The sequence below is a fragment of the Coregonus clupeaformis genome, chromosome 1, assembly GCF_020615455.1.
Source record: "Coregonus clupeaformis isolate EN_2021a chromosome 1, ASM2061545v1, whole genome shotgun sequence".
NCBI lineage: Eukaryota > Metazoa > Chordata > Actinopteri > Salmoniformes > Salmonidae > Coregonus > Coregonus clupeaformis.
This window is the reverse complement of record NC_059192.1, coordinates 62,650,381-62,676,343: the sequence shown is the minus strand read 5'-3', so window position 1 is coordinate 62,676,343 and position 25,963 is coordinate 62,650,381. Positions and strand designations below refer to the sequence as shown.

At 41.9% G+C, this 25,963-nt stretch overlaps 1 protein-coding gene and 1 long non-coding RNA gene across 4 annotated transcripts in view; one reads left to right on the top strand and one right to left on the bottom strand.

The window, feature by feature from the left end:
- The window catches only part of LOC121571618 (pro-neuregulin-3, membrane-bound isoform-like), a 576,634-nt gene extending 554,796 nt beyond the window's left edge, over positions 1–21,838 (top strand). For 2 of the 3 annotated variants that reach the window (XM_041883195.2, XM_041883186.2), the window contains exon 9: positions 14,677–18,950. In XM_041883195.2, the coding sequence (XP_041739129.2) occupies positions 14,677–15,301 (625 nt within the window). In that variant the 3' untranslated portion in view covers positions 15,302–18,950. Of the gene's footprint in view, positions 1–14,676; positions 18,951–21,379; positions 21,442–21,603 lie in introns of those variants that run through there. The other variant, XM_041883204.2, reaches the window with a different exon arrangement.
- LOC121571633 lies at positions 18,953–23,769 on the bottom strand. Its single transcript, XR_006001735.1, has 3 exons — positions 23,571–23,769; positions 23,011–23,161; positions 18,953–19,310 (listed from the first exon to the last, which is right to left on the bottom strand). It is a non-coding gene; the product is annotated as an uncharacterized LOC121571633 (long non-coding RNA).
- Positions 23,770–25,963: the final 2,194 nt, after the last annotated feature.

Below are 25,963 nucleotides of genomic sequence, written 5' to 3'. Positions count from 1 at the left end.
CGGACAACAAAGGGAAGCCCAGCCGTGAGCTGCCCAGTGACACAAGCCTACCAGACGAGCTAAATTACTTGTATGCGCGCTTCGAGGCAAGCAACACTGAAGCATGCATGAGAGCACCAGCTGTTCAGGAAGACTGCGTGATCACGCTCGACGTAGCCGATGTGAGTAAGACCTTTAAACAGGTCAACATTCACAAAGCCGCAGGGCCAGACGGATTACCAGGACATGTACTCCTAGCATGCGCTGACCAACTGGCATGTGTCTTCACTGACATTTTCAACCTGTCCCTGGCCGAGTCTGTAAAACCTACATGTTTCAAGCAGACCACCATAGTCCCTATGCCCAAGAACACCAAGGTAACCTGTCTAAATGACTACCGACCCGTAGCACTCACGTTTGTAGCCATGAAGTGCTTTGAAAGGCTGGTCATGGCTCACATCAACACCATCATCCCAGAAACCCTAGACCCACTCCAATTTGCATACCACCCCAACAGATCCACAGATGACACAATCTATATTGCAATCAACACTGCCTTTTCCCACCTGGACAAAAGGAACACCTATATGAGAATGCTGTTCATTGACTACAGCTCAGCGTTCAATACAATAGTGCCCTCAAAGCTCATCACTAAGCTAAGGACCCTATGACTAAACACCTCCATCTGCAACTGGATCTTGGACTTCCTGACGGGCCGCCCCCAGGTGGTAAAGATAGGCAACAACACATCTTCCACACTGATCCTCAACACGGGGGCCCCTCAGGGGTGCGTGCTTAGTCCCCTCCGGTACTCCCTGTTCACCCACGACTGCGTGGCCAAGCACGACTCCAACACCATCATTAAGTTTGCCGACGACACAATGGTGGTAGGCCTGATCACCGACAACGATGAGACAGCCTATAGTGAGGAGGTCAGAGAATTTGATTTGATTTGATTTGAATGCACTGGCCAATAGTCTGTCCCAGAATTTTCTGGAACACTCCTGTCTGACAGGAATGGTCCAATTCTTTCCCTGCGTTGCTGCACTAGCTTTCCCAGCTGGAATAGCTTGTTCATTCATCAGTTCAATTTGGAAAATCATCACTACTATCCCAGGTTCTACTATCCCAAGCTCTTTGTCATTTGCATTCATAAACCATAATGAAACATTTCAGTATTATCTAAACAGCCATAAAATCCATATATCTATATAAATCCATGTAGGTCATAATACAAAGCAGAATCTTAATATTCTAAATATAAAATAACCAATATTTTTTTAAATCTTAGGTACCTTAAACCATATATGTGACCCGTTTCAAGAAGCTAGGTGTATGTTGCACGTCACTACTTCACAGGAGAGGCATTTGAATGTTTTTTTTTATTTAAAAAAATATATAAATGTGGTTTTTGGCTGAACTGCCTTCTGGAACATGTGAACTTTCATTTGCCTTAATAACAAACTTGTATGTCATCATGATTGGCTGATATAATGGATGGGCTGGATATGCTGAGAGATGAGGCTGCCATGTAGCATGATTCTGTCTATAACATGAGCATGAGTATGTGTGGATAATCCTTTCTACACCGGCCTTTTTTAAAAAGATATCATGAAGAACTGAATAAGTGTTGCTACTGCTCTCAACATTGCTGCCCTGAAGTTAATAGCGCTATCGACAAAGGAAAAAGTTGTGATGGACTACTTTTTGGAGGACGATTGTGCCATGCTGACTCTCTGACTCTGAAAATGAATCAGACGATGAGGAAATCCCTAATTTAGGTTAAAACATTTTCATTTAACCAGACATTGTGGAGTCTTCTGATGACAGTGATGGGGAAGCAACGGCGATCAACAGTGTTGTTGTCACGGAAGAAGTTGACAGAGTTTTGAAATCAGTGGAATGCCCGGTGAAAGCAGAGAGATGGTTGCCAAATATGGAGAGAATTGAAAAGAGATTGGCTGTTGTATACAGTGGGTGGGGGAAAGTATTTAGTCAGCCACCAATTGTGCAAGTTCTCCCACTTAAAAAGAAGAGAGAGGCCTGTAATTTTCATCATAGGTACACGTCAACTATAACAGACAAATTGAGGAAAAAAATCCAGAAAATCACATTGTAGGATTTTTTATGAATTTATTTGCAAATTATGGTGGAAAATAAGTATTTGGTCACCTACAAACAAGCAAGATTTCTGGCTCTCACAGACCTTTAACTTCTTCTTTAAAAGGCTCCTCTGTCCTCCACTCGTTACCTGTATTAATGGCACCTGTTTGAACTTGTTATCAGTATAAAAGACACCTGTCCACAACCTCAAACAGTCACACTCCAAACTCCACTATGGCCAAGACCAAAGAGCTGTCAAAGGACACCAGAAACAAAATTGTAGACCTGCACCAGGCTGGGAAGACTGAATCTGCAATAGGTAAGCAGCTTGGTTTGAAGAAATCAACTGTGGGAGCAATTATTAGGAAATGGAAGACATACAAGACCACTGATAATCTCCCTCGATCTGGGGCTCCACGCAAGATCTCACCCCGTGGGGTCAAAATGATCACAAGAACGGTGAGCAAAAATCCCAGAACCACACGGGGGACCTAGTCAATGACCTGCAGAGAGCTGGGACCAAAGTAACAAAGCCTACCATCAGTAACACACTACGCCGCCAGGGACTCAAATCCTGCAGTGCCAGACGTGTCCCCCTGCTTAAGCCAGTACATGTCCAGGCCCGTCTGAAGTTTGCTAGAGTGCATTTGGATGATCCAGAAGAGGATTGGGAGAATGTCATATGGTCAGATGAAACCAAAATTTAACTTTTTGGTAAAAACTCAACTCGTCGTGTTTGGAGGACAAAGAATGCTGAGTTGCATCCAAAGAACACCATACCTACTGTGAAGCATGGGGGTGGAAACATCATGCTTTGGGGCTGTTTTTCTGCAAAGGGACCAGGATGACTGATCCGTGTAAAGGAAAGAATGAATGGGGCCATGTATCGTGAGATTTCGAGTGAAAACCTCCTTCCATCAGCAAGGGCATTGAAGATGAAACGTGGCTGGGTCTTTCAGCATGACAATGATCCCAAACACACCGCCCGGGCAACGAAGGAGTGGACTCCAGCCTCTCCACAATGGCCAAGACCAGAGAGCTGTGAAAAGACATCAGGGATAAAATTGTAGACCTGCACAAGGCTGGGATGGGCTACAGGACAATAGGCAAGAAGCTTGGTGAGAAGGCAACAACTGTTGGCGCAATTATTAGAAAATGGAAGAAGTTCAAGATGACGGTCAATCACCCTCGGTCTGGGGCTCCATGCAAGATCTCACCTCGTGGGGCATCAATGATCATGAGGAAGGTGAGGGATCAGCCCATAACTACACGGCAGGACCTGGTCAATGACCTGAAGAGAGCTTGGACCACAGTCTCAAAGAAAACCATTAGTAACACACTACGCCGTCATGGATTAAAATCCTGCAGCGCACGCAAGGTCCCCCTGCTCAAGCCAGCGCATGTCCAGGCCCATCTGAAGTTTGCCAATGGCCATCTGGATGATCCAGAGGAGGAATGGGAGAAGGTCATGTGGTCTGATGAGACAAAAATATAGCTTTTTGGTCTAAACTCCTCGCCGTGTTTGGAGGAAGAAGAAGGATGAGTACAACCCCAAGAACACCATCCCAACGTGAAGCATGGAGGTGGAAACATCATTCTTTGGGGATGCTTTTCTGCAAAGGGGACAGGACGACTGCACCGTATTGAGGGGAGGATGGATGGGGCCATGTATCGCGAGATCTTGGCCAACAACCTTCTTCCCTCAGTAAGAGCATTGAAGATGGGTCGTGGCTGGGTCTTCCAGCATGACAACGACCCGAAACACACAGCCAGGGCAACGAAGGAGTGGCTCCGTAAGAAGCATTTCAAGGTCCTGGAGTGGCCTAGCCAGTCTCCAGATCTCAACCCCATAGAAAATCTTTGGAGGGAGTTGAAAGTCCGTGTTGCCCAGCGACAGCCCCGAAACATCACTGCTCTAGAGGAGATCTGCATGGAGGAATGGGCCAAAATACCAGCAACAATGTGTGAAAACCTTGTGAAGACTTACAGAAAACGTTTGACCTGTGTCATTGCCAACAAAGGGTATATAACAAAGTATTGAGAAACTTTTGTTATTGACGAAATACTTATTTTCCACCATAATTTGCAAATAAATTCATTAAAAATCCTACAATGTGATTTTCTGGATTTCTTTTTCTCATTTTGTCTGTCATAGTTGACTTGTACCTATGATGAAAATTACAGGCCTCTCTCATCTTTTTAAGTGGGAGAACTTGCACAATTGGTGGCTGACTAAATACTTTTTTCCCCCACTGAAAAAACACGTCTCCGTATTACATCTTCCAACTAAGGGCAATCATGGCATCCCATGACAGAGAGGGAGAGGAGTTCATCCATGTATACTGGTAAGAGTCTAGCTACAAGAGTGTGCAAAGCTGTCATTAAGGCAAAGGCTATTTGAATAATCTATATTTTGATTTGTTTAACACTTTTTTGGTTACTACGTGATTCCATATGTGTTATTTCATAGTTTTGATGTCTTCACTATTATTCTACAATGTAGAAAATAGTCAAAATAAAGAAAAACCCTTGAATGAGTAGGTGTTCTAAAACTTTTGACCGGTAGTGTACACTGTAAGTGAATTTGTCCCAAAAGTTTTGGTCCCCTAAAATGGGGATACTATGTACAAAAAGTGCAAGAGTTTCTAAACAGTTCACCCGATATGGATGAATAAACCCTCAAATTAAAGCTGACAGTCTGCACTAAGTGCTGGAGTACAGAGCCAAAACAACAAAAAATGTGTCGCTGTTCCAATGCTTTTGGAGCTCACTGTATATTTGCACTCTGTTGGGTGCATGGATGTTTTCTAAGGCTGATTGCATTTTCCACATCTAATGAGATTTGCTCCAAATGTTATCTTGGGCATTAGCAAGCTGACATCCCTGTTATCAGAGAGCATGGCCCAATATGGCTGTCTAAATGCGGCTTGTTTGGGGCTCATTCCAAAACCTCAGTAAAAAAGAGAATCATCAGCTTTGAGGACGCTAAAATCTCTGATTAGGCTATTACAGGAGAGTGACTCAAAGTGACATATTGATGCGACAAGAGCAGCTAACCTTTGTCAGGGATTATGAATTATTACACTCTTAGAAAAAAGGGTTATTTGGGATTCTATATATAACCTTTTGGTTATATAGACCCTTTGCTAAAAAAGGTTGTATACTGTATATTAACTTAGTGAAGGCAAATAACCTTGAGGGTTCTATCCCTACACCAGAGTGTAATGTGGATTTTAGCCAACAACAGCTAACAAAAGCTAACACAGTCACATCCAGAGCCGCCGGAAAACGTGTGGCGAGACAGCATTTGCCTCAGTACTGTTCCACACCACTTTCAAAGCAGAAGCACTGAACGCATTTACCAGACATTTTCATTAGTTCACGTCATAGAAAAACGTTTTGCAATGGAAAAGAAAGAAGGCGTTTCTAAATTGGACAAGTTAACAAAGTACCTCCCCCAATTCCAGCCCATTTGCCTCTGTTTTGTCTAGTAAATACAACCTGTCCCTGGGATTTCACGCAGTAACCCTCACGCTCGCTGCGACAAGTGGATTCACTTGTCAGTCACAGTGGTCTCCTCGATATAGCTTACAGAGCCTCATCAACCAAGACTCTCAACAACTAAGTTTGGTTGCACCAGCGCCTTGTTGGTTGTTTGACTCTGCAATCTCCACTTGGTTTCTTTCTTCGCTCAACCTCCTCTCCGGTCTGTGGAATCGTACTTTATGGCTGTGTTATCTAATGGGAACCCTCCTCTCCTGTCTGCCTGGTTGCCTGCCTCATGAGAGAGCAAACCCACATTTTAATGGGAAGCAAGGTATGTGTTAGTAAAGGCAGTTAATAAAAGCAGTTTAAAACTATCTAAAATGATTCCTTCTATCGCTAGTAAACAAAACTGCTAATGTTAGCTGTAGATTAGCCTTGCTAGATCAGAGATACTTTTGAGGAGATTGGAAACTGAATTGGAATCGTATTAACGCCCATTTTGTACATTGCCCATGCGTCGTCAATGGGCCGCATGGTGCATTCTAGGTGATTCTGGGACAAGGATTGAATGGGAGTCAATTGGGCACTAGCTCAAAAACCCAACATTAACATTTGTATTTATTATGGATCCACATTCCAGCTAAATTAAGGCAGTTATACAATTTTAAAAATATTACAATACATTCACAACAGATTTCACAACTCATTAAGTGTGTGTCCTCAGGCCCCTACTCTACTACCACATATCTACAACACAAAATCCATGTGTGTATAGTGTGTATGTTATCGCGTGTTTGTATGCATGTTTCTGTGCCTGTTTGTATTGCTTCACAGTCCCCACTGTTCCATAAGGTGCATTTTTATCTGTTTTTTAAATCTAATTTTACTGCTTGCATGAGTTACTTGATGTGGAATGGAGTTCCATGTAGTCATGGCTCTATGTAGTACTGTTCACCTCCCATAGTCTGTTCTGGATTTGGGGACTGTGAAGATACCTCTGGTGGCATGTATTGTTGGGTATGCATGAGTGTCTGAGCTGTGTGCCAGTAGTTCAAACAGACAGCTCGGTGCATTCAACATGTCAATACCTCTCACAAATACAAGTAGTGATGAAGTCAATCTCTCCTCCACTTTGAGCCAGAGATTGTTAGCTCTCTGTGTACATCTAAGGGCCAGCCATGCTGCCCTGTTCTGCCTCTTTGAGGCACCTGACCACACGACTGAACAGTAGTCCAAGTGCGAGAAAACTAGGGCCTGTAGGACCTGCCTTGTTGATAGTGCTGTCAAGAAGGAAGAGCAGCGCTTTATTATAGAAAGACTTCTCCCCATCTTAGCTACTGTAGTATCAATATGTTTTGACCATGACAGTTTTACAATTCAGGGTTAATCCACATTTTAGTCACCTCAACTTGCTCAATTTCCACATTATTTATTACAAGATTTAGCTGAGGTTTAGGGTTTAGTGAATGATTTGTCCCAAATACAATGCTTGTAGTTTTTGAAATATTTAGGACTAACTTATTCCTTGCCACCCCATTCTGAAACTAACTGCAGCTCTTTGTTAAGTGTTGCAGTCATTTCAGTCACTGTAGGAGCTGACGTGTATAGTGTTGAGTCATCCGCATACATAGACACACTGGCTTTACTCAAAGCCAGTGGCATTTCGTTGGTAAAGATTGAAAAATGTAAGGGGCCTAGACAGCTGCCCTGGGGAATTCCTGATTCTACCTGGATTATGTTGGATAGGCTTCCATTAAAGAACATCCTCTGTGTTCTGTTAGATAGGTAACTCTTTATCCACAATATAGCAGGGGGTGTAAAACCATAACACATATGTTTTCCCAGCAGCAAACTATGATCGATAATGTCAAAAGCCGCACTGGAGTCTAACAAAACAGTCCCCACAATATTTTGTATTACCAATTTCTCTCAGCCAATCAAGTGCTGTGCTTGTTGAATGTCCTTCCCTATAAGTGTGCTGAAAGTCTGTTGTCAATTTGTTTACTGTAAAATAGCATTGTATCAGGTCAAACACATGGGGTTTGCACTTTAGGACCCTTGGATTTGCCCAAACTGATGAGGATTGGATCAACTCTGCATGTCGTCGCATGCTGCATTGCAATACAAGTTCACCCATGAGTGTGCCGACTCACCGATGTGCTTGCATCTTTTTTCCAACATGATTCGTTCTTTTCTTACAGCTTCAAATTGATTTGATTTTGTAGCGAGTAACGAAGGTGTCAGGGGAATTGTATCGGAGTGAAAGTATACTTAATTTTTTATTTTTTATGTAGTGAAGTAAAAGTAAAAGTAGACAGAAATATAAATAGTAAAGTACAGATACCCAAAAAAACTACTTGAGTACAGTAACAAAGTATTTCTACTTCCTTACTTTACACAACTGCCTGTAGCCATATTACTTAAACAGTATTTAACATGAGATCCTCTCTAAGCTTTACAGGAATGTGGTTCTGAATATAAATGGGCACACCTCCACCTTTGGTATTTCTGTATTTTCTGTAGATCTTATAACCATGTATTGCTACCACTGTATCATCAAAGGTATTATCTAAGTGAGTTTCAGAGATAGTCAGAATATGAATGCCATTTGTTACTAGCAAATTATTGATTTAATAAACCTTGTTTCTTAAGCTACACAAATTATGTTAACGTGGACTATTTCTAGCACTTTTCTGGGATGCTTGATTGTTTTTATCGGTTATTTATGTTAGTGCAGGGTGAACTGTACACAGTGTACTTCCTGCTAGGGCACACCACCTCAGTGATAACAGTATAACTCTGGTTCATAGGCACATGATTACTGCATACAATAGCTGTAGGATCAGCAGAGGCATTCAGGGCAGTAAGAGTTACATAAATTAGGTTACTTACATTGTGTCTTCCAGCGCCCCTGGGATAATGTACATTTGCTGAAGCATAATGACAACTCAGCAACACAATGGTAGGGATTAAATGAGCTGGGCTTAGGTAATTGATAAGTCATTGTCTCAACGCAGCCTTATAATGCTGTGAAAGGATCCAGGAACCCAAATGATTTGGGTGGATCCCATCCTCCTTATAATTCAAGCTTTGTTTCCAGAAGGTATCAAAATTGTCAATAAATATTACACCCACAGAGCTGCAATAGTCTCGTAGCAAGTTATGGAGGGATAAAAGTCTGCTGAAACGTTCAATGCCACGATTTAGGGAGGGCAGAGGGCCAGATATTATGGGGTGTTTGTTGGTGTCAAGTAGTGACCCAATCAGCTCTTTAAAATCCATCTTCAGCTGTTCTGAGCTGCCCTTCATAATGTAATTGAATCCCACATTAACTATGATAGACTCAATTTCCTGATGCTGGTTTAAAATGTTTGGGAGCAGCTTATATACAGTGGGGAGAACAAGTATTTGATACACTGCCAATTTTGCAGGTTTTCCTACTTACAAAGCATGTAGAGGTTTGTACTTTTTATCATAGGTACACTTCAACTGTGAGAGACGGAATCTAAAACATTGTATGATTTTTAAGTAATTAATTTGCATTTTATTGCATGACATAAGTATTTGATACATCAGAAAAGCAGAACTTAATATTTGGTACAGAAACCTTTGTTTGCAATTACAGAGATCATACGTTTCCTGTAGGTCTTGACCAGGTTTGCACACACTGCAGCAGGGATTTTGGCCCACTCCTCCATACAGACCTTCTCCAGATCCTTAAGGTTTCGGGGCTGTCACTGGGCAATACGGACTTTCAGCTCCCTCAAAAGATTTTCTATTGGGTTCAGGTCTGGAGACTGGCTAGGCCACTCCAGGACCTTGAGATGCTTCTTACGGAGCCACTCCTTAGTTGCCCTGGCTGTGTGTTTCGGGTCGTTGTCATGCTGGAAAACCCAGCCACGACCCATCTTCAATGCTCTTACTGAGGGAAGGAGGTTGTTGGCCAAGATCTCGCGATACATGGCCCCATCCATCCTCCCCTCAATACGGTGCAGTCGTCCTGTCCCCTTTGCAGAAAAGCATTCCCAAAGAATAATGTTTCCACCTCCATGCTTCACGGTTGGGATGGTGTTCTTGGGGTTGTACTCATCCTTCTTCTTCCTCCAAACACGGCGAGTGGAGTTTAGACCAAAAAGCTATATTTTTGTCTCATCAGACCACATGACCTTCTCCCATTCCTCCTCTGCATCATCCAGATGGTCATTGGCAAACTTCAGACGGGCCTGGACATGCGCTGGCTTGAGCAGGGGGACCTTGCGTGCGCTGCAGGATTTTAATGCATGACGGCGTGGTGTGTTACTAATGGTTTTCTTTGTGACTGTGGTCCAAGCTCTCTTCAGGTCATTGACCAGGTCCTGCCGTGTAGTTATGGGCTGATCCCTCACCTTCCTCATGATCATTGATGCCCCACGAGGTGAGATCTTGCATGGAGCCCCAGACCGAGGGTGATTGACCGTCATCTTGAACTTCTTCAATTTTCTATTAATTGCGCCAACAGTTGTTGCCTTCTCACCAAGCTGCTTGCCTATTGTCCTGTAGCCCATCCCAGCCTTGTGCAGGTCTACAATTTTATCCCTGATGTCCATTCACAGCTCTCTGGTATTGGCCATTGTGGAGAGGTTGGAGTCTGTTTGATTGATTGTGTGGACAGGTTTCTTTTATACAGGCAACGAGTTCAAACAGGTGCAGTTAATACAGGAAATGAGTGGAGAACAGGAGGGCGTCTTAAACAAAAACTAACAGGTTTGTGAGAGCCGGAATTCTTACTGGTTGGTAGGTGATCAAATACTTATGTCATGCAATAAAATGCAAATTAATTACTTACAAATCATACAATGTGATTTTCTGGATTTTTGTTTTAGATTCCGTCTCTCACAGTTGAAGTGTACCTATGATAAAAATTACAGACTACATGCTTTGTAAGTAGGAAAACGGCAGTGTATCAAATACTTGTTCTCCCCACTGTATTTCCTGTACTCATGCTCCTGTATAGCACAAAGTTTTTGCTCAACGGACTGAGACATTTCTCACCATTGAACTGCCCAATACAACAGCCGGAGAAGGGAATTGAGAAATCCGCCCATTCCCACCCCTCACACAATTCGTTGAGGCTTTCACGGGCCCACAAGAAGCAGGAGAGCGTATGCCACCTGCTCCCCGCGATAGGTCCAGAGCTCCCACAGCAGGCAGTGCCCCGTCAGAACCAGAGAGGGGGAAAGGAACTGAACTCGACAATGAAGCCGCTGCTGGAGTCAGCGTAGTTGGAGTCCCAGCGATGATGGCGCAGGTAGATCAGGCACCAGTGCAGTGAAGCTATTCGTTATGTCAATCTGCTCCAAAACCTCTCGCAGTCAATCCCATCCGCTTAGCAGCATGCCGCTGTCTTCGGTTTCCACAACTTGTGACATGGGACCAGCGCTGATTGGAACATTCTTCTTGATGTTCTCTGTCTACTTCACTACAGGATGGAGGAGGAGAAGCAGATGGAGACGATTTCCTTGGCAGGCTAGTTCCAGGTAGCACAGGCCATTCGGACAGGGACAGATGACAAGGCGGGGAAACATCCATTAGGCCCGAGCGGCGTACCGTCATAGGAGTTGAGAACAAGAAAGTTCCAATTTGCGTTTTCCCCATAAGTTCGCGCAGAATTTAGGTTTGTTTGCTAAGCATAGCCACCTCATTCCTGTAGTCCCCCACTAGCAAACATTTGCCACATTGAAACTCTGGCTTGTCAATATTGTCCTGGACAAGAGCGTAATAAACACAGCCTCTACAGCTCTGGAAATGTTCGTTAGCTTTTCCAGGTGAAGCGGGTTCCATTGCAACCTAGCTAGCAAGCAGCTAGCTAGCTGGCTAGTTGGTAGCAGGTGTTGACACAGGTATCCGAGATCTTGAGTTCCGAAGTCTTCAGCGTTGAGTCGGTGTCTCATGACAGCAGCGGACAACTTTGGTAGGTACTGTAGCTAGCGAGATAGCTTGGTTTCCATTTTCCAACAAAGTTTCTAATCCCCTTGACTGGTCATTAATGGTTACTCGTCTTGGAACTCATGTGTTCACCAGAAACGGCTTTGAATTACGTGAACAAGTACAACATTACAGATCTTTTCTGAGATCTGAGATGATTAATTTGTTTTCTGTAATATCGTATAGCTTTGAAAATCATGATATTTCTTGATTGCCTACAAATAGGACCCAGAGTTGTACCTGACCAGGTCATGAGATCAGGAAAAACTCCAGGCCCCAAAAAAGATACGTATGAATTTTGCCACACCACTTTTGAACCTGTGGTGCCACCTCTGGTCATGTCAAACTCTGAAACGACAGCTAACTACCTGCCTTTTCATTTGTTTTAGCTGTTTTGCATTGACGTTTATATCCATGTTACTGATGGTGCTGCATGATTTGTTTGGTCAGAAAAATGGCTAGCTGTTTCGTCCGACACCGGCGAGGAGATCGAATTCGTATTTTGTTTGTATGTTGCATAGGTCAGCGTGGCATTCAAACCTCTGCTCTTGCAAACTGAATGCTAGCTAGAAGAATAAGGAAATAATGTGTTCAATAAAAGCATACACTGTTAGATAAAAAAGGAGTTCTATATAGAAGCTTTTTGGTCAATTAAAATGTTTAAATTCTAACGTTCCACCAGACATCAATTGCCATTCCAGTATGAAGTTGCAAGAGGACTGTGGTTGCAAATACCCTACCAATAAGCACGTTATTTTTCAATTTATCAAGGTAAGCAAAGTTGATTATTTAATTCAAACATATTAAGCCATAATCATATAATGAACTATACACTCTTAGAAAAAAAGGTTCTATCTAGAACCTAAAAGGGTTCTTCGGCTGTCCCCATAGGAGAAAACTTAGAAGAACCCTTTTTGGTTCCATGTAGTTTATTTGGTTCCATCTTTTTAGTCTCCTGAGTGGCGCAGTGGTCTAAGGCACTGCATCGCAGCGCTAACTGTGCCACTAGAGATCCTGGTTCGAATCCAGGCTCTGTCGCAGCTGGCCGCGACCGGGAGACTCATGGGCGGCGCACAATTGGTCCAGGGTAGGGGAGGGAATGGCCGGCAGGGATGTAGCTCAGTTGATGGAGCATGGCGTTTGCAACGCCAGGGTATAAAAAAAATATATATATTCATTAACTGTAAGTCGCTCTGGATAAGAGCATCTGCTAAATGACTAAAATGTAAATGTATGTAGAACCTTTTACACAGAGGGTTCTACATGGTACCCAAAATAGTTATACCTGGAACCAAAAAATAATAATATAATAATAATATGCCATTTAGCAGACGCTTTTATCCAAAGCGACATACAGTCATGTGTGCATACATTTTTACGTATGGGTGGTCCCGGGGAATGAACCCACTACCCTGGCGTTACAAGCGCCATGCTCTACCAATTGAGCTACAGAGGACCACAAAGGGTTCTACCTGGAACCAAAAACTGTTCTACCTGGAACCAAAAAGTGTTCTCCTATGGGGACAGCCAAGAACCCTTTTTTCTAAGTGTAGGCTAGATACGTTTGTTTCAGAATCAGCTAACGTTAGACAGGAAAAAGGTTAGGCTACTTTAAGTAGCTACTTTACAAGCTAGCTAGCTAGCTAAGTCTTACAAATAAATGTGCATTTTTCTTATTGAATATGGCAAATAGAGCTATAGATTACAGCCTGACATTGGCAATTAGCTAATTGTTACTTTATTTCAGTATTTCAGTGTGGAGTCAGATGAGGGGACTAGGTTTCATGAAGCAATTAGAAGACTTTTGCTGACCTCTGTTGAATGCACGTGATGGTAAGTGGGCTGACTGAAAGAAGGTACAGTATGTAGCTATCTAAATGATTTATAATACATTATTTATAATAAGTATTGGTGATTCAATAGCCTAGTTAATCATTACATTACTTTTAAAACACTATCTATATTTTGCTCAGTCAGGCAGTAACCCAACTGTCAGAGGCAGAGGATCTCTCTTTTGGCTGCTGCTGACAACAACTGCTTGTAAATTGCTCTTCTACATCATAATAATTATATGTCTGCATAGCATTTTGTCTTCATTTTGGCAGATTAACTCATGCTTATTTCTGAAAATTAACTCAAGTTTTTGCTCCTTTTTTGTTATTCTCAGGAACCAGCCAGGCAACAACCCATAGGCTACTGTACTGTTCCATAAACGGCCAGCATTCAAACAAAGATGCCTCCCTGGCCACCAGTGCATATTTCCAAACTATGTTTGCATATAATGACAATACAATCTGAAAACTACGCTGGTATTATTTTGTCCATTATTTAATTGTTTAATATAATTTATTACCCAAAGAACCCTATAAAAGAGTTCTATATAGAACTTTGAAGGTTTTCATATCTGAAGCAAGCGAGAGAACCCTTATTGGTTCTATATGGAACCTTTTTTTTCTAAGACTGTACACAAAGATAATGAGCTGGGAACCCTAGATTGTTTCTCGATTGAGATATTGATATTACAGAGAGGATGTGTTGCTCTAATGTGAGGTAGCTTATGCCACGTCACAAAGAGAAAAAGAAGAGAGAGCAAAAAAATCAATATTAGATATCCACAACACAATGACATTGAAAGTGTTTTGTGAAGTCAGGAACAAACAGTGAATCTCATGTCTTAAAGTGAATGGGATATTGTTGAGTGTTGATTACTTTTTTAAGTATCCTAGATGCTCAGATGCGTCAAACACATTCTTGCTGGACTAAATATTCATGGCATGCTCCATTTAGTAAAGTATCCCCATTTCATGTGTCAAATGAATAATGTAGTGTCTGAACTCCCTCTTACCTCTCCCAACTAATAATCCAGTTCATACTTTGTGAGAGTTTGGCTAGATAAAGACATGAAAGAGAAATGTCAAGCTCATCTTTTCCTTTGTGTGCTCTTCATGCCTCTGAGATGGCAAGGTGAATTGTGTCTCCCTGAGTACCCTTGTTTTGTTTGGGCAGGTGCTTTAAAGGCTTGAGTTAAAATGAAACTCAAAGCAATGACCTTTTCTTAAGTGAAATGAGTACACATGTGGGGTTGACAGCAATTGTAATTTATTTCTCTCTCTCTCGCTCTCTCGCCGCTCTTCCCTTCTTCAGGTACCAGATTGTGAGGGCTGGGAGCGACCCGCAACAGGATGCCTTTCTAAATATGCAACCCCCCATGTTGGTCGAGCGGTCATGGGAGAGCAGGGTGGAGGTGCGCTGCAGTCCTCTGGACCAGGGCCAGGACCATAACATCTCCACCTCCACCAGGACCCTCAGGCGCCCCAGACATCCCAGCCGCTCATCCCCTCCTCCATTCCAGACCTGGTCCATCCCCATCATCCCCTCGGTCCAGGGCCACCAGGATGAGGTCTCCTGTTTGCAAACGGACACCACAGGCTCAGCCACCTGCAGCGCCACACCCAGTATGGAAGTAGGAGGAGGGCGCTCCCTCATCACGCTGCACCACACTTCCACCTGCTGCTCCTCCTCTACAGGGGGCCAGCAGCAGGATGAGATGGCCCTTATCCTGGAGGAGGCCCAGGAGCATCTCAGGGCTCTGGCCCACAGGAAGCAGGAAGAAAGCGGCAGCTCCTCCCCTTCACTGCCCAGAGAGACTGTGTGCTTCCTGACACTCAATGGCGGAGGAGTGGGGAGTTTGAGTCCTAATGGACCCATTGAGACCCAGTTACTGAGCCCTAGAGAACCCCACACAAACTCAACCCAGCCCTGCCAATGAGACAACAGTGTCTAGGCCCTAGCGTCCTGTCTGGATCTACAGTAAAACAACCTTGGTGTCTTGAAATCCAGACTGCAGAGAGTTCTTCATCAAAGGGATGAGATGAAACTCAATAGACAAAAAAAATATCATGGAAAAAAAACAATGTGCATACTGTATGGAAGAATGAACAGAGGGATGGTCTATGAAGTTATGAAGGGAGCAATTATGTATATGCATTTATTTAATGCTTCTTTTTAGACAAAATAAACCAAATAGTCTGTCATCTCCATAGTGTTTTTAATTGTAAAAAAAAAATAATAATAATAATAATATATATATATATATATGGATATAAATATATGGAATTTAAAAGGTGACCAAGTTCAGTTGAGGAATACAGGAATGATGTACCTTTTTCCTTTTTTTGTAACAATTCCTCCACATTTTACAGGCTTGGAGCACATTTGTATGGACCCCATGCACCCGTACCCCTCCATTTTGCTTCATGTTGTGAACCGAAGATGCAGATAAACATGGCTGCCACAGCAACAGTGTCTACTCTAAAACAATCTCTCAAATACCATTGTGAGTCTACCCAGCCAAGGATTATAACAGTCCCCCTTTGCCTTGGATATACCACAGTAGTATGTTGAGGAACCATTACAGAGTTATATAAAGAGACTTTCGCAGATAAACTACTCCAGGTTGACCCAGTGGTGATAAGTCACTGGCTTGGCACAGCAGGTTGATAAGACAGACCTGATAGTAACACGGTTGGGTAGTTTGGTGTCTTATTCCTTTTTTGTATGTGAGTGGATTTCCTCCTCTGCTGACCAAGTCGTATGTTTAGCATGGGTGTTATTTCCTCTTGTTTAACCCCATACAACCCTGAGTACACACACAAACACATTCCCTCACCACACAACAACATGTACCGGTGTGTTGGGGGTACACAGCAGAGATGGAGGGACCAAGGACAACAGGCCGGAGGAAGTGGAGGAGTTTCTGTGATTTCTTTTCAGTTTGTTCGTGATGAACAATCAGCTGCTTTCTGGGGGAAGGGAAGACTGGAGAGGGGTGTTAATAAAAAATGTTTCTGTGCTACCTATGGATAGGGGACATCAATTTATATTTTACATTTACAATCAAAGGTTTAAAAAAGAATAATGATGGAGATTCTGCTGAAGCTGTTTTTTGTTTGATTGTTTTCAATGGTTCTGCCCACCCTACCCTCCCCAACCCTTGAAATTGTGCATGCAGATAATATTTGTTTTCAGATTAACACCAATATTCTGTAGTGAGTTGCTGATTTAGCTCACGATGCCTGGAATTTCACATTCATATCAAATATACCCTTATCAAATAGGTTTTTAAGCAGGCCATTGGTGTCCAGGGCTTTGGTAGATACAGGGGGTAGGGTTTCATACTGCCAACAACCCATACAGAGGTTTTTTAAATGTTATTTTAAAGTTATATTATTGCTACTGATATCCCCAATGAGGTCAAGCGAGACATAGCAGTAATAATAACCATTGGAGGTTTACAGATAAAAGCGAGCGATTTATGTGTAGGGCATATCCACTTGATGTTTAACAAGCTGAACGTAAATCGTGCTGCATGATGTACTTCAAGCATTGGCGACCAACAGTCACATTTTGGTCATCAGACATCAAGTGGAAATGTGCCATTATCTGTAAACCTCAAAAGCTCATTACTTTACCTGCAACCACTTGCAATCCATTTTCAACGGTGGGTATTGAAATCATACTTGCTCTCTTACATCCGCCCTGCTGAATGGGTTTTGCAATTATGAAAACTCATTTTAAGTCTGGCATCTCTCGTTTCCACTCTGAACATCTGAACACTAGATTACATGTGCCAGTAATTGAACACTTGTCTGCTACACTCCACTTACTTTCCGTTAACTTTAATCAAAAAGGGCAAGCCATATGACCGCCTGTCTTGAAATGATTAAGAAACTCATTGCCCTTTTCTGCAAATGAGTCAAGACTAGGGTGAGCACATCAGACTTTCTATATTAGAGTTCCTCACATTTGAAGTTTCTCTCTAGACATTTGTATGTCTGTGAATCTATGTGTATGCTTATGCATTTCTGTGTGTGTGTGTGTTTTTTTTTTAAATCAGAGTGCTTATTGGTGTGAGTGTGCATGAGTTTGTGTGTGCATGACTCCTTGCATGCATGAGTTAATGTAGTGTATACATGGGCTCATAGTGTATGTCTAAGTAGGAGATTTTGCTCAGCTGGACAGTGGACAGACAACAGTCGAGAGGTTAGGTATTGATGGCAGGGTTAGACCATACAGGCCAGACAGATAAGAATCCAGCTTGATCCACAAAGACCTCACTGCCAGGGAAAGCAACCCCATCAGAGCGTGGCTGTGTGAGCTGCATGCCTATCAGAGACTGGGAGGCCAAATACACTGTCTACTATCCCCACAAAATGCTAGAGCAGGTGCAATCTCACAGTAGGACAATTATTGATCACTGCTCATTTCCATTTGAAAAGGCCTGTGTTTCTTACTCTAAAGTTTATTCAGTGCTGTGCAGTGAGGCATAAGGAAAAGTTAATCCCTTGTGAAGATTCTGAGCCAGTGGATGGTTAAACCTTTGTGTAAAGCTGATCTGCCTTCAAAAAGAGTATGACGGAGCAAGGAAAGAAACAATCCACCACGGCTGTACTTTTACCTACTGTGTGTGTGCTTGCATCTCATTAGATAAAGCATGTATGCGGGTGCATGAGTGTGTGTACTGTACGTGAGTGTGCGTGTGCGCGCGTGTGTGTGCGTGTGTGTGTGCATGAGTGTGAAATGCAATAGCAATGTTCATCAGGCTCTGTGTACCAATGTATTCATTACTGGTGCTGGAATTCATCTTCAGTCACAGGATGTTCTGATTACTCAAGTATTCATTCAGAAATGTCTAGGTCACACTTCATATTGAATTCACTATTGCACTCAAATATTAAGGTTTAAAGGTGTTCAAAAGGTAAAATTGTTGCAATAACCAATCAACAAAACAGTGTTACATACATTCTAATGAAAATAACAAGGGAAGAGCTATATTTGAGATAAGCATGGAATTATAGCTAGATGGATTTCTAATGTAAAATCTCAGACCAGGTTTGATCATCTTGGTTTCAGCCAAGTGTCCCTCCAATAATATTACAGATAATTGAACCGACAGCCTTTTCATGGTTATAAATATGTGACAAGTGGTTGTTACATAGTTGTTATACAATGATTGCATACAATTGACATGCAGCATCCGGATATAAAGTGTGAACTAAGGTTGTTTTGACCCCCTGGTGCTTCAATATGTGTGAATTACCCAGTCATTCTATCACAGGCTGGTCAGACTACTATATGGTTTAGGCTATACATACATTATCCTTTAGCTTCATATCATGTCACTGCAAATGTTAATGTTTGAAATAAGAATGGGTCTTGAAATCCAAATGTTTAACTCTAGAGATGTTCCATGCAAGTGTGTGTGTGTTACCTTATAGAGTTTTCCCACAAAATCCGGGCTAATTTAAAACATATTCCAGTTGTGATATGAAAAACAGTCTGATACCCCTAAAAAATCATATAATGGATTTTTATTTTCAGTTTTTGAAATACTTTATTTATTTTTAAATAAAAATGAGTCTTCAGTGTTGCACGCCTTATTTATTTCAGTGCGTCCACAGAAAATGAAAATAATTCGTATATTTTGGAGAGTATGGTAAATTCAGCTAATTATAGCACGACCTGCCATGCTTTGGGCTTGATCCAAAATAACGATCAGCTACAGAAAGTCTTACAGCTTATCATTCATCATCGTCTTCATGCATGTGCTTGAGAATTCATGAAATCTAATAAAGGTAAATAAAGCACAGCTCAGGGATCCATAGAATATAAAGAATAGTCATAATATCCGAAGATTCCTGGTGAAGTCAACCTGGAGTTGGGAGAGTGTGGGGGAGGACGTGGGTGGATGCAGGAACTCACAGGAGACTAGTTAATGGCTATGAGAGAGAGAGAGACGGGGAGAGATGCAGTAGGATTTACTCAGACATAGAGGTACATTACAGGCTAACCAAACCTAGGTTTACCTAAAGTCTGCATACAAAAGTTAATAACATAGTCATACTATGCTATTTTCTGTTTAATGAAAACAAACCTATATAGTGGACATGATTGAATAGGATAAGAAAACTACCAAACAAATGGCCATTATATGTGTGTGCATGCGTGTGTGCATGCGTCTGCCTGCGTGCCTCACAGATAAATCACTACTGGATTATGTGGTCATTTGGTTACTGTTTGTGGATCACTGATACACAGTTGATCCCAACCTAAGTACAATAGGAACACACAAAGGTTAAAACCAGTTAAATGTAATCTAAAATGTAATCTACGAAATCTCCTAAATTAATTATCATGAGAGGGCCATAAACATTAACGTTTCTATAAAAATATAAACGCAACATGCAACAATTTAAAATGTTTTACTGAGTTACAGTTCACACTTCTCCAGTGTGCCAGTGGCCATCGAAGGTGAGCATTTGCCCACTGTAGTCGGTTACGACACCAAACTGCAGTCAGGTAAAGACCCTGGTGAGGACGACAAGCACGCAGATGAGCTTCCCTGAGACGGTTTCTGACAGCTTGTGCAGAAATTATTTGGTTCTGCAAACCCACAGTTTCATCAGCTGACTGGGTGGCTCGTCTCAGACGATCCTGCAGGTGAAGCCGGATGTGGAGGTCCTGGGCTGGCTGAATAAACAGCATAATCATTACACAGGTACACCTTGTGCTGGGGACAATAAAATGCCACTCTAAAATGTGCAGTTTTGTCACACAACAAAATGCCACAGATGTCTCAGGTTTTGAGGGAGCGTGCAATTGGCATGCTGACTGCAGGAATGTTCACCAGAGCTGTTGCCAGAGAATGTAATGTTAATTTCTCTACCATAATCCACATCCTAATGTTGTTTTAAAGAATTTGGCAGTACGTCCTACCGGCCTCACAACTGCAGAACACGTGTAACCACGCCAGCCCAGGAACTCCACATCTGGCTTTTTCACCAGCAGGTTGTCCGAGACCAGCCTCCCGGACACCTGATGAAACTGTCAGAAACCATCTCAGGGAAGCTCATCTGCGTGCTCGTCGTCCTCACCAAGGTCTTAACCTGACTGCAGTTCGGCGTCATAACTGACTTCAGTGGGCAAATGCTCACCTTCGATGGCAACTGGCATGCTGGAGAAGTGTGCACTTCCGGTTTCAACTGTACCGGGCAGATGGCGTTGTGTGGGCAAGCGGTTTGCTGATGTCAACGGTGTGAACAGAGTGCCCCATGGAGGTGGTAGGGTTAAGGTATGGGCAGGCATAAGCTACAGACAGTGAACACAATAGTATTTTATCGATGGCAATTTGAATGCACAGAGACACCGTAGACAGATCCTGAGGCCCATTGTCGTGCCATTTATCCACCGCCAACACCTCATGTTTCAGCATGATAATTCACAAACCCATGTCGCAAGGATCTGTACACAATTCCTGGAAGCTGAAAATGTCCAAGTTCTTCCATGGCCTGCATACTCACCAGACATGTCACCCATTGAGCATGTTTGGGATGCTCTGGATCAACGTGTACGACAACGTGTTCCAGTTCCCGCTAATATCCAGCAACTTCGCACAGCCATTGAAGTGGAGTGGGACAACATTCCACAGGCCACAATCAACAGCCTGATTAACTCTATGGGAAGGAGATGTGTTGCGCTGCATGAGGCAAATGGTGGTCACACCAGATATTGACTGGTTTTCTGAACCACGCCCCTAACTTGTTTTTAAGGTATCGGTGACCAACAGATGCATATCTGTATTCCCAGTCATGTGAAATCCATAGATTAGGGCCTAATACATTTATTTCAGTTGACTGATGTCCTTATATGAACTGTAACTCAGTCAAATCTTTGAAATTGTTGCATGTTGCATTAATTTTTTTGTTCAGTGTTTAATTAGCCTAGTTAGCCACTTTACTGACTGACTGGGGTTATTGTTATTCATATTTTTGTTGTTATTGCATTTCAGGTGGAGACGGAGTAAGATCACTAGAAAGCAGCATGCTGCCAGACCACCAAAGAACCCTAGAGGTATTACAGTCAATGCATATGAACTGGATATTGAATGTAAATTGGCCATTTATATCAATGACACTAACAAAATGGTTGGATTGTTCAGCAACGTGCATTAAATGCTAACACGGCTTTGGTCGTGAAACGTACATCATGTATTTATTGTTATCTCCCTATCAGGCCACTGCCTGCTCTGACAAGGGCCTGGATGGTGACACACATCTGCTTCAAGCTGCCTGATTGAATACTGGGGCCTTCAGTGGTATCTTCCTTTGATTACAGCAAGAGCCTGGTAGCCATTTAACATGTACTGTATGCAACCACTGAATTTCCTACAAACAGCTACAAACACAAGAACTGACTCTTGTCCCTGGCTGCGTTTAGACAGGATAGCCCAATTCTGATCTTTTTTCTACTAATCACATCAGATCTTTTCATAGATATTTTTCAGAGCTGATCTGATAGGTCAAAAGACCAATTAGTGAAAAAAAAGATCAGACTTGGGCTGTCTGTCTAAACACAGCCTATTCGTCCTATTCTTCAATCTTGTCTGGGATATGTAATTTAGCTGGCACACCTGTGTGATGTCTTACAGTGCATTTGGAAAGTGTTCAGACCCCTTGACTTTTTTCAAAAAAAATTACGTTACAGCCGTATTCTAAAATGTCTTTAAAAAACAAAAATCCTCATCAATCTACACACAGTACCCCATAATGACAAAGCAAAAACAGGTGATTTATTTTTTTTGCAAATGTATTAAAAATAAAAAACTGAAATACCTTATTTATGTAAGTATTCAGACCCTTTGCTATGAGACTCAAAATTGAGCTCAGGTGTATCCTGTTTCCATTGACCCATCCTTGAGATGTTTCTACAACTTGATTGGAGTTCACCTGTGGTAAATCCAATTGGTTGGACATGATTTGGAAAGGCACACACCTGTCTATATAAGGTCCCACAGTTGACAGTGTATGTCAGAGCAAAAACCAAGCCATTCGAAGGAATTGTGCAGCGACGCTCCCCATCCAACCTGACAGAGCTTGAGAGGATCTGCAGAGAAGAATGGGATAAACTCCACAAATACAGGTGTGCCAAGCTTGTAGCGTCATACCCAAGAAGACTCGAGGCTGTAATCGCTGCCAAGGGTGCTTCAACAAAGAACTGAGTAAAGAGTCTGAATACTTATGTAAATGTGATATTTCAGTTTTTTATGTTTAATAAATGTGCAAAAAATAAATACCTGTTTTTGCTTTGTCATTATGGGGTATTGTGTGTAGATTGATGATAAAAAACAATTTGATAAATTTTAGAATAAGGCTGTAATGTACAACAATTTGGAAAAAGTCAAGGGGTCTGAATACTTTCCGAATGCATTATATATACATGAATAAATATGTAATCACCCTGGATATGAGACTTTTATTATTTTTGAATCATATGCTCTAAGTGTTGTCCTGATGGAGAAAGTCTGCATGTTGTCAGATGTTTAAGTTACCATAGTAGTTAGTAAAAATGAGTGGAACAACTTGCTAATAAAAATTTATTTTTTGTAACCTATTAAAAAATGAATTTGAAGTTTATACAAACTTTATTGCGTTTGGTGGTCATCCCCCAAATGTGACAATTTAAAGCCTTGATAGTTGTATCCTTCCTCTGGGAACTGTCTGCTGATAGCTGACAACATGGTGGCAGGTTTTTTGATGTGCTGCTCTAGAGTTCCATGGCACAGCAGACTCACCTGGGAATAGGGGGATGGACACTTTAGTTTTTTAAATAATAGTCTGGGAGACTTTGAGCACATATCAAACTCCTTCCACGGAGGGCCGAGTGTCTGCAGGTTTTTGCTCCTCCCTTGTACTTGATTGAGGAATGAAGGTCACTGATTAGTAAGGAACTCCCCTTACATGGTTGTCTAGGTCTTAATTGAAAGGAGAAACCAAAAACCAGCAGACACTAGGCTCTCCATGGAATGAGTTTGACAACCCTGTTATAGAGGTAGCAGAGCGCATGAGTTTTGGAGTTAGTACAGTAAATCCAATCCAACCAGTGGCTCTGGATAATATGCTATATGTCACCACACAGACAGACAGCCATCGTGAAGGAGGTTTACATAGTGCATAAGGTATTTTACCACCAGCAGAACTTACTTCTCTGTGCAGGTAGTTGGTCTGAAGGCTCTGGAGGTCCTTGGAATATTATGTCTCTGTAGCACTCTGGATAGAGGTACTGAATGCTCTTAAAAGAGGGAGAGCAAGAGAGTTAACATTTACATTGTTGATTATTAAGGACTGTCGTGGAAATTCTAAATTTGATAATGAGAGGATTGAAATTTAGATTTGAGCTCCTATATCAAAATGCATAATTATAATAATCATAATAAAGGTTATACTTCTATTAACGGGAGTTAATCTAATTTCATTCATAATCATCATAATAACGCTAAACGTTTCAATCAAAGTAGTAAGTAAACAAAATCAACACTTAAAACTACAGACACTTTCAAACCCTTCATTCTGGGTTGTACAATCATTCTTGTAAAACCATGGCTTAAGACCTTCGCTTCATACAGTTACACATACAGTTGAAGTCGGAAGTTTACGTACACCTTAGCCAAATACATTTAAACTCGGTTTTCCAGAATTCCTGACATTTAATCCTAGTAAAAATTCTCTGTTTTAGGTCAGTTAGGATCACCACTTTATTTTAAGAATGTGAAATGTCAGAATAAAAGTAGAGAGAATGATTTATTTCAGCTTTTATTTATTTCATCACATTCCCAGTGGGTCAGAAGTTTACATACACTCAATTAGTATTTGGTAGCATTACCTTTAAATTGTTTAACTTGGCTCAAATGTTTCCGGTAGCCTTCCACAAACTTCCCACAATAAGTTTGGTGAATTTTGGCACATTCCTCCTGACAGAGCTGTTGTAACTGAGTCAGGTTTGTAGGCCTCCTTGCTCGCACACGTTTTTCAGTTCTGCCAAATAAATGTTCTATAGGATTGAGGTCAGGGCTTTGTGATGGCCACTCCAATTCCTTGACTTTGTTCTCCGTAAGCCATTTTGCCACAACTTTGAAAGTATGCTTGGGGTCATTGTCCATTTGGAAGACTTATTTGTGACCAAGCTTTAACTTCCTGGCTGATGTCTTGAGATGTTGCTTCAATACATCCACATAATTTTCCTTCCTCATGATGCCATCTATTTTGTGAAGTGCACCAGTCCCTCCTGCAGCAAAGCACCCCCAAAGCATTATGCTGCCACCCCCGTGCTTCACGGTTGGGATGGTGTTCTTCGATTTGCAAGCACCCCCTTTTTCCTCCAAACATAACGATGGTATTATGGCCAAACAGTTCTATTTTTGTTTCATCAGACCAGTGGACATTTCTCCAAAAATTACGATCTATGTCCCCATGTGCAGTTTCAAACCGTAGTCTGGCTTTTTTATGGCGGTTTTGGAGCAGTGGCTTCTTCCTTGCTGAGCGGCCTTTCAGGTTATGTCGATATAGGACTCGTTTTACTGTGGATATAGATACTTTGTACCTGTTTCCTCCAGAATCTTCACCAGGTCCTTTGCTGTTGTTCTGGGATTGATTTGCATTTTTCCTACCAAAGTACGTTCATCTCTAGGAGACAGAACGCGTCTCCTTCCTGAGCGGTATGACGGCTGCGTGGTCCCATGGTGTTTATACTTGCGTACTATTGTTTGTACAGATGAACGTGGTACCTTCAGGCATTTGGAAATTGCTCCCAAGGATGAACCAGACTTGTGGAGGTCTACAACTTTTTTTCTGAGGTCTTGGCTGATTTATTTTGATTTTCCCATGATGTCAAGCAAAGAGGCACTGAGTTTGAAGGTAGGCCTTGAAATACATCCACAGGTACACCTCCAATTGACTCAAATTATGTCAATTAGCCTATCAGAAGCTTCTAAAGCCATGACATCATTTTCTGGAATTTTCCAAGCTGTTTAAAGGCACAGTCAACTTAGTGTATGAAAACTTTTGACCCTCTGGAATTGTGATACAGTGAATTATAAGTGAAATAATCTGTCTCTAAGCAATTGTTGGAAAAATTACTTGTGTCATGCACAAAGTAGATGTCCTAACCGACTTCCAAAACTATAGTTTGTTAAGAAGAAATGTGTGGAGTGGTTAAAAACAAGTTTTAATGACTCCAACCTAAGTGTTTGTAAACTTCTGACTTCAACTGTATGCTTCATTACACAATTTCATTTATGGATTCTGGCAATGACATTTCAGCAGGAGCTTTTGTCGCGATTGGCATGTTAATGACAGATCAGTATCTCAGTGCATTTCTAGTCTAAAATACTATACATTTCGCAGTGTGCAGACCTTCACAATCAACCTTGATACCCCAAATAAATATTTTGGATAAGCCTAAATTAATTACTGGCACGGTTGACCACCCCCCTCCCTCCCGGCACTCATTCTTCTGGCGTTTCAGTTTGTCCTCCCAATGGCACATGTTCAAAGTTGATGGGCCTTGATAATGTCAATTTTTCTCTCACCTGTCCTTT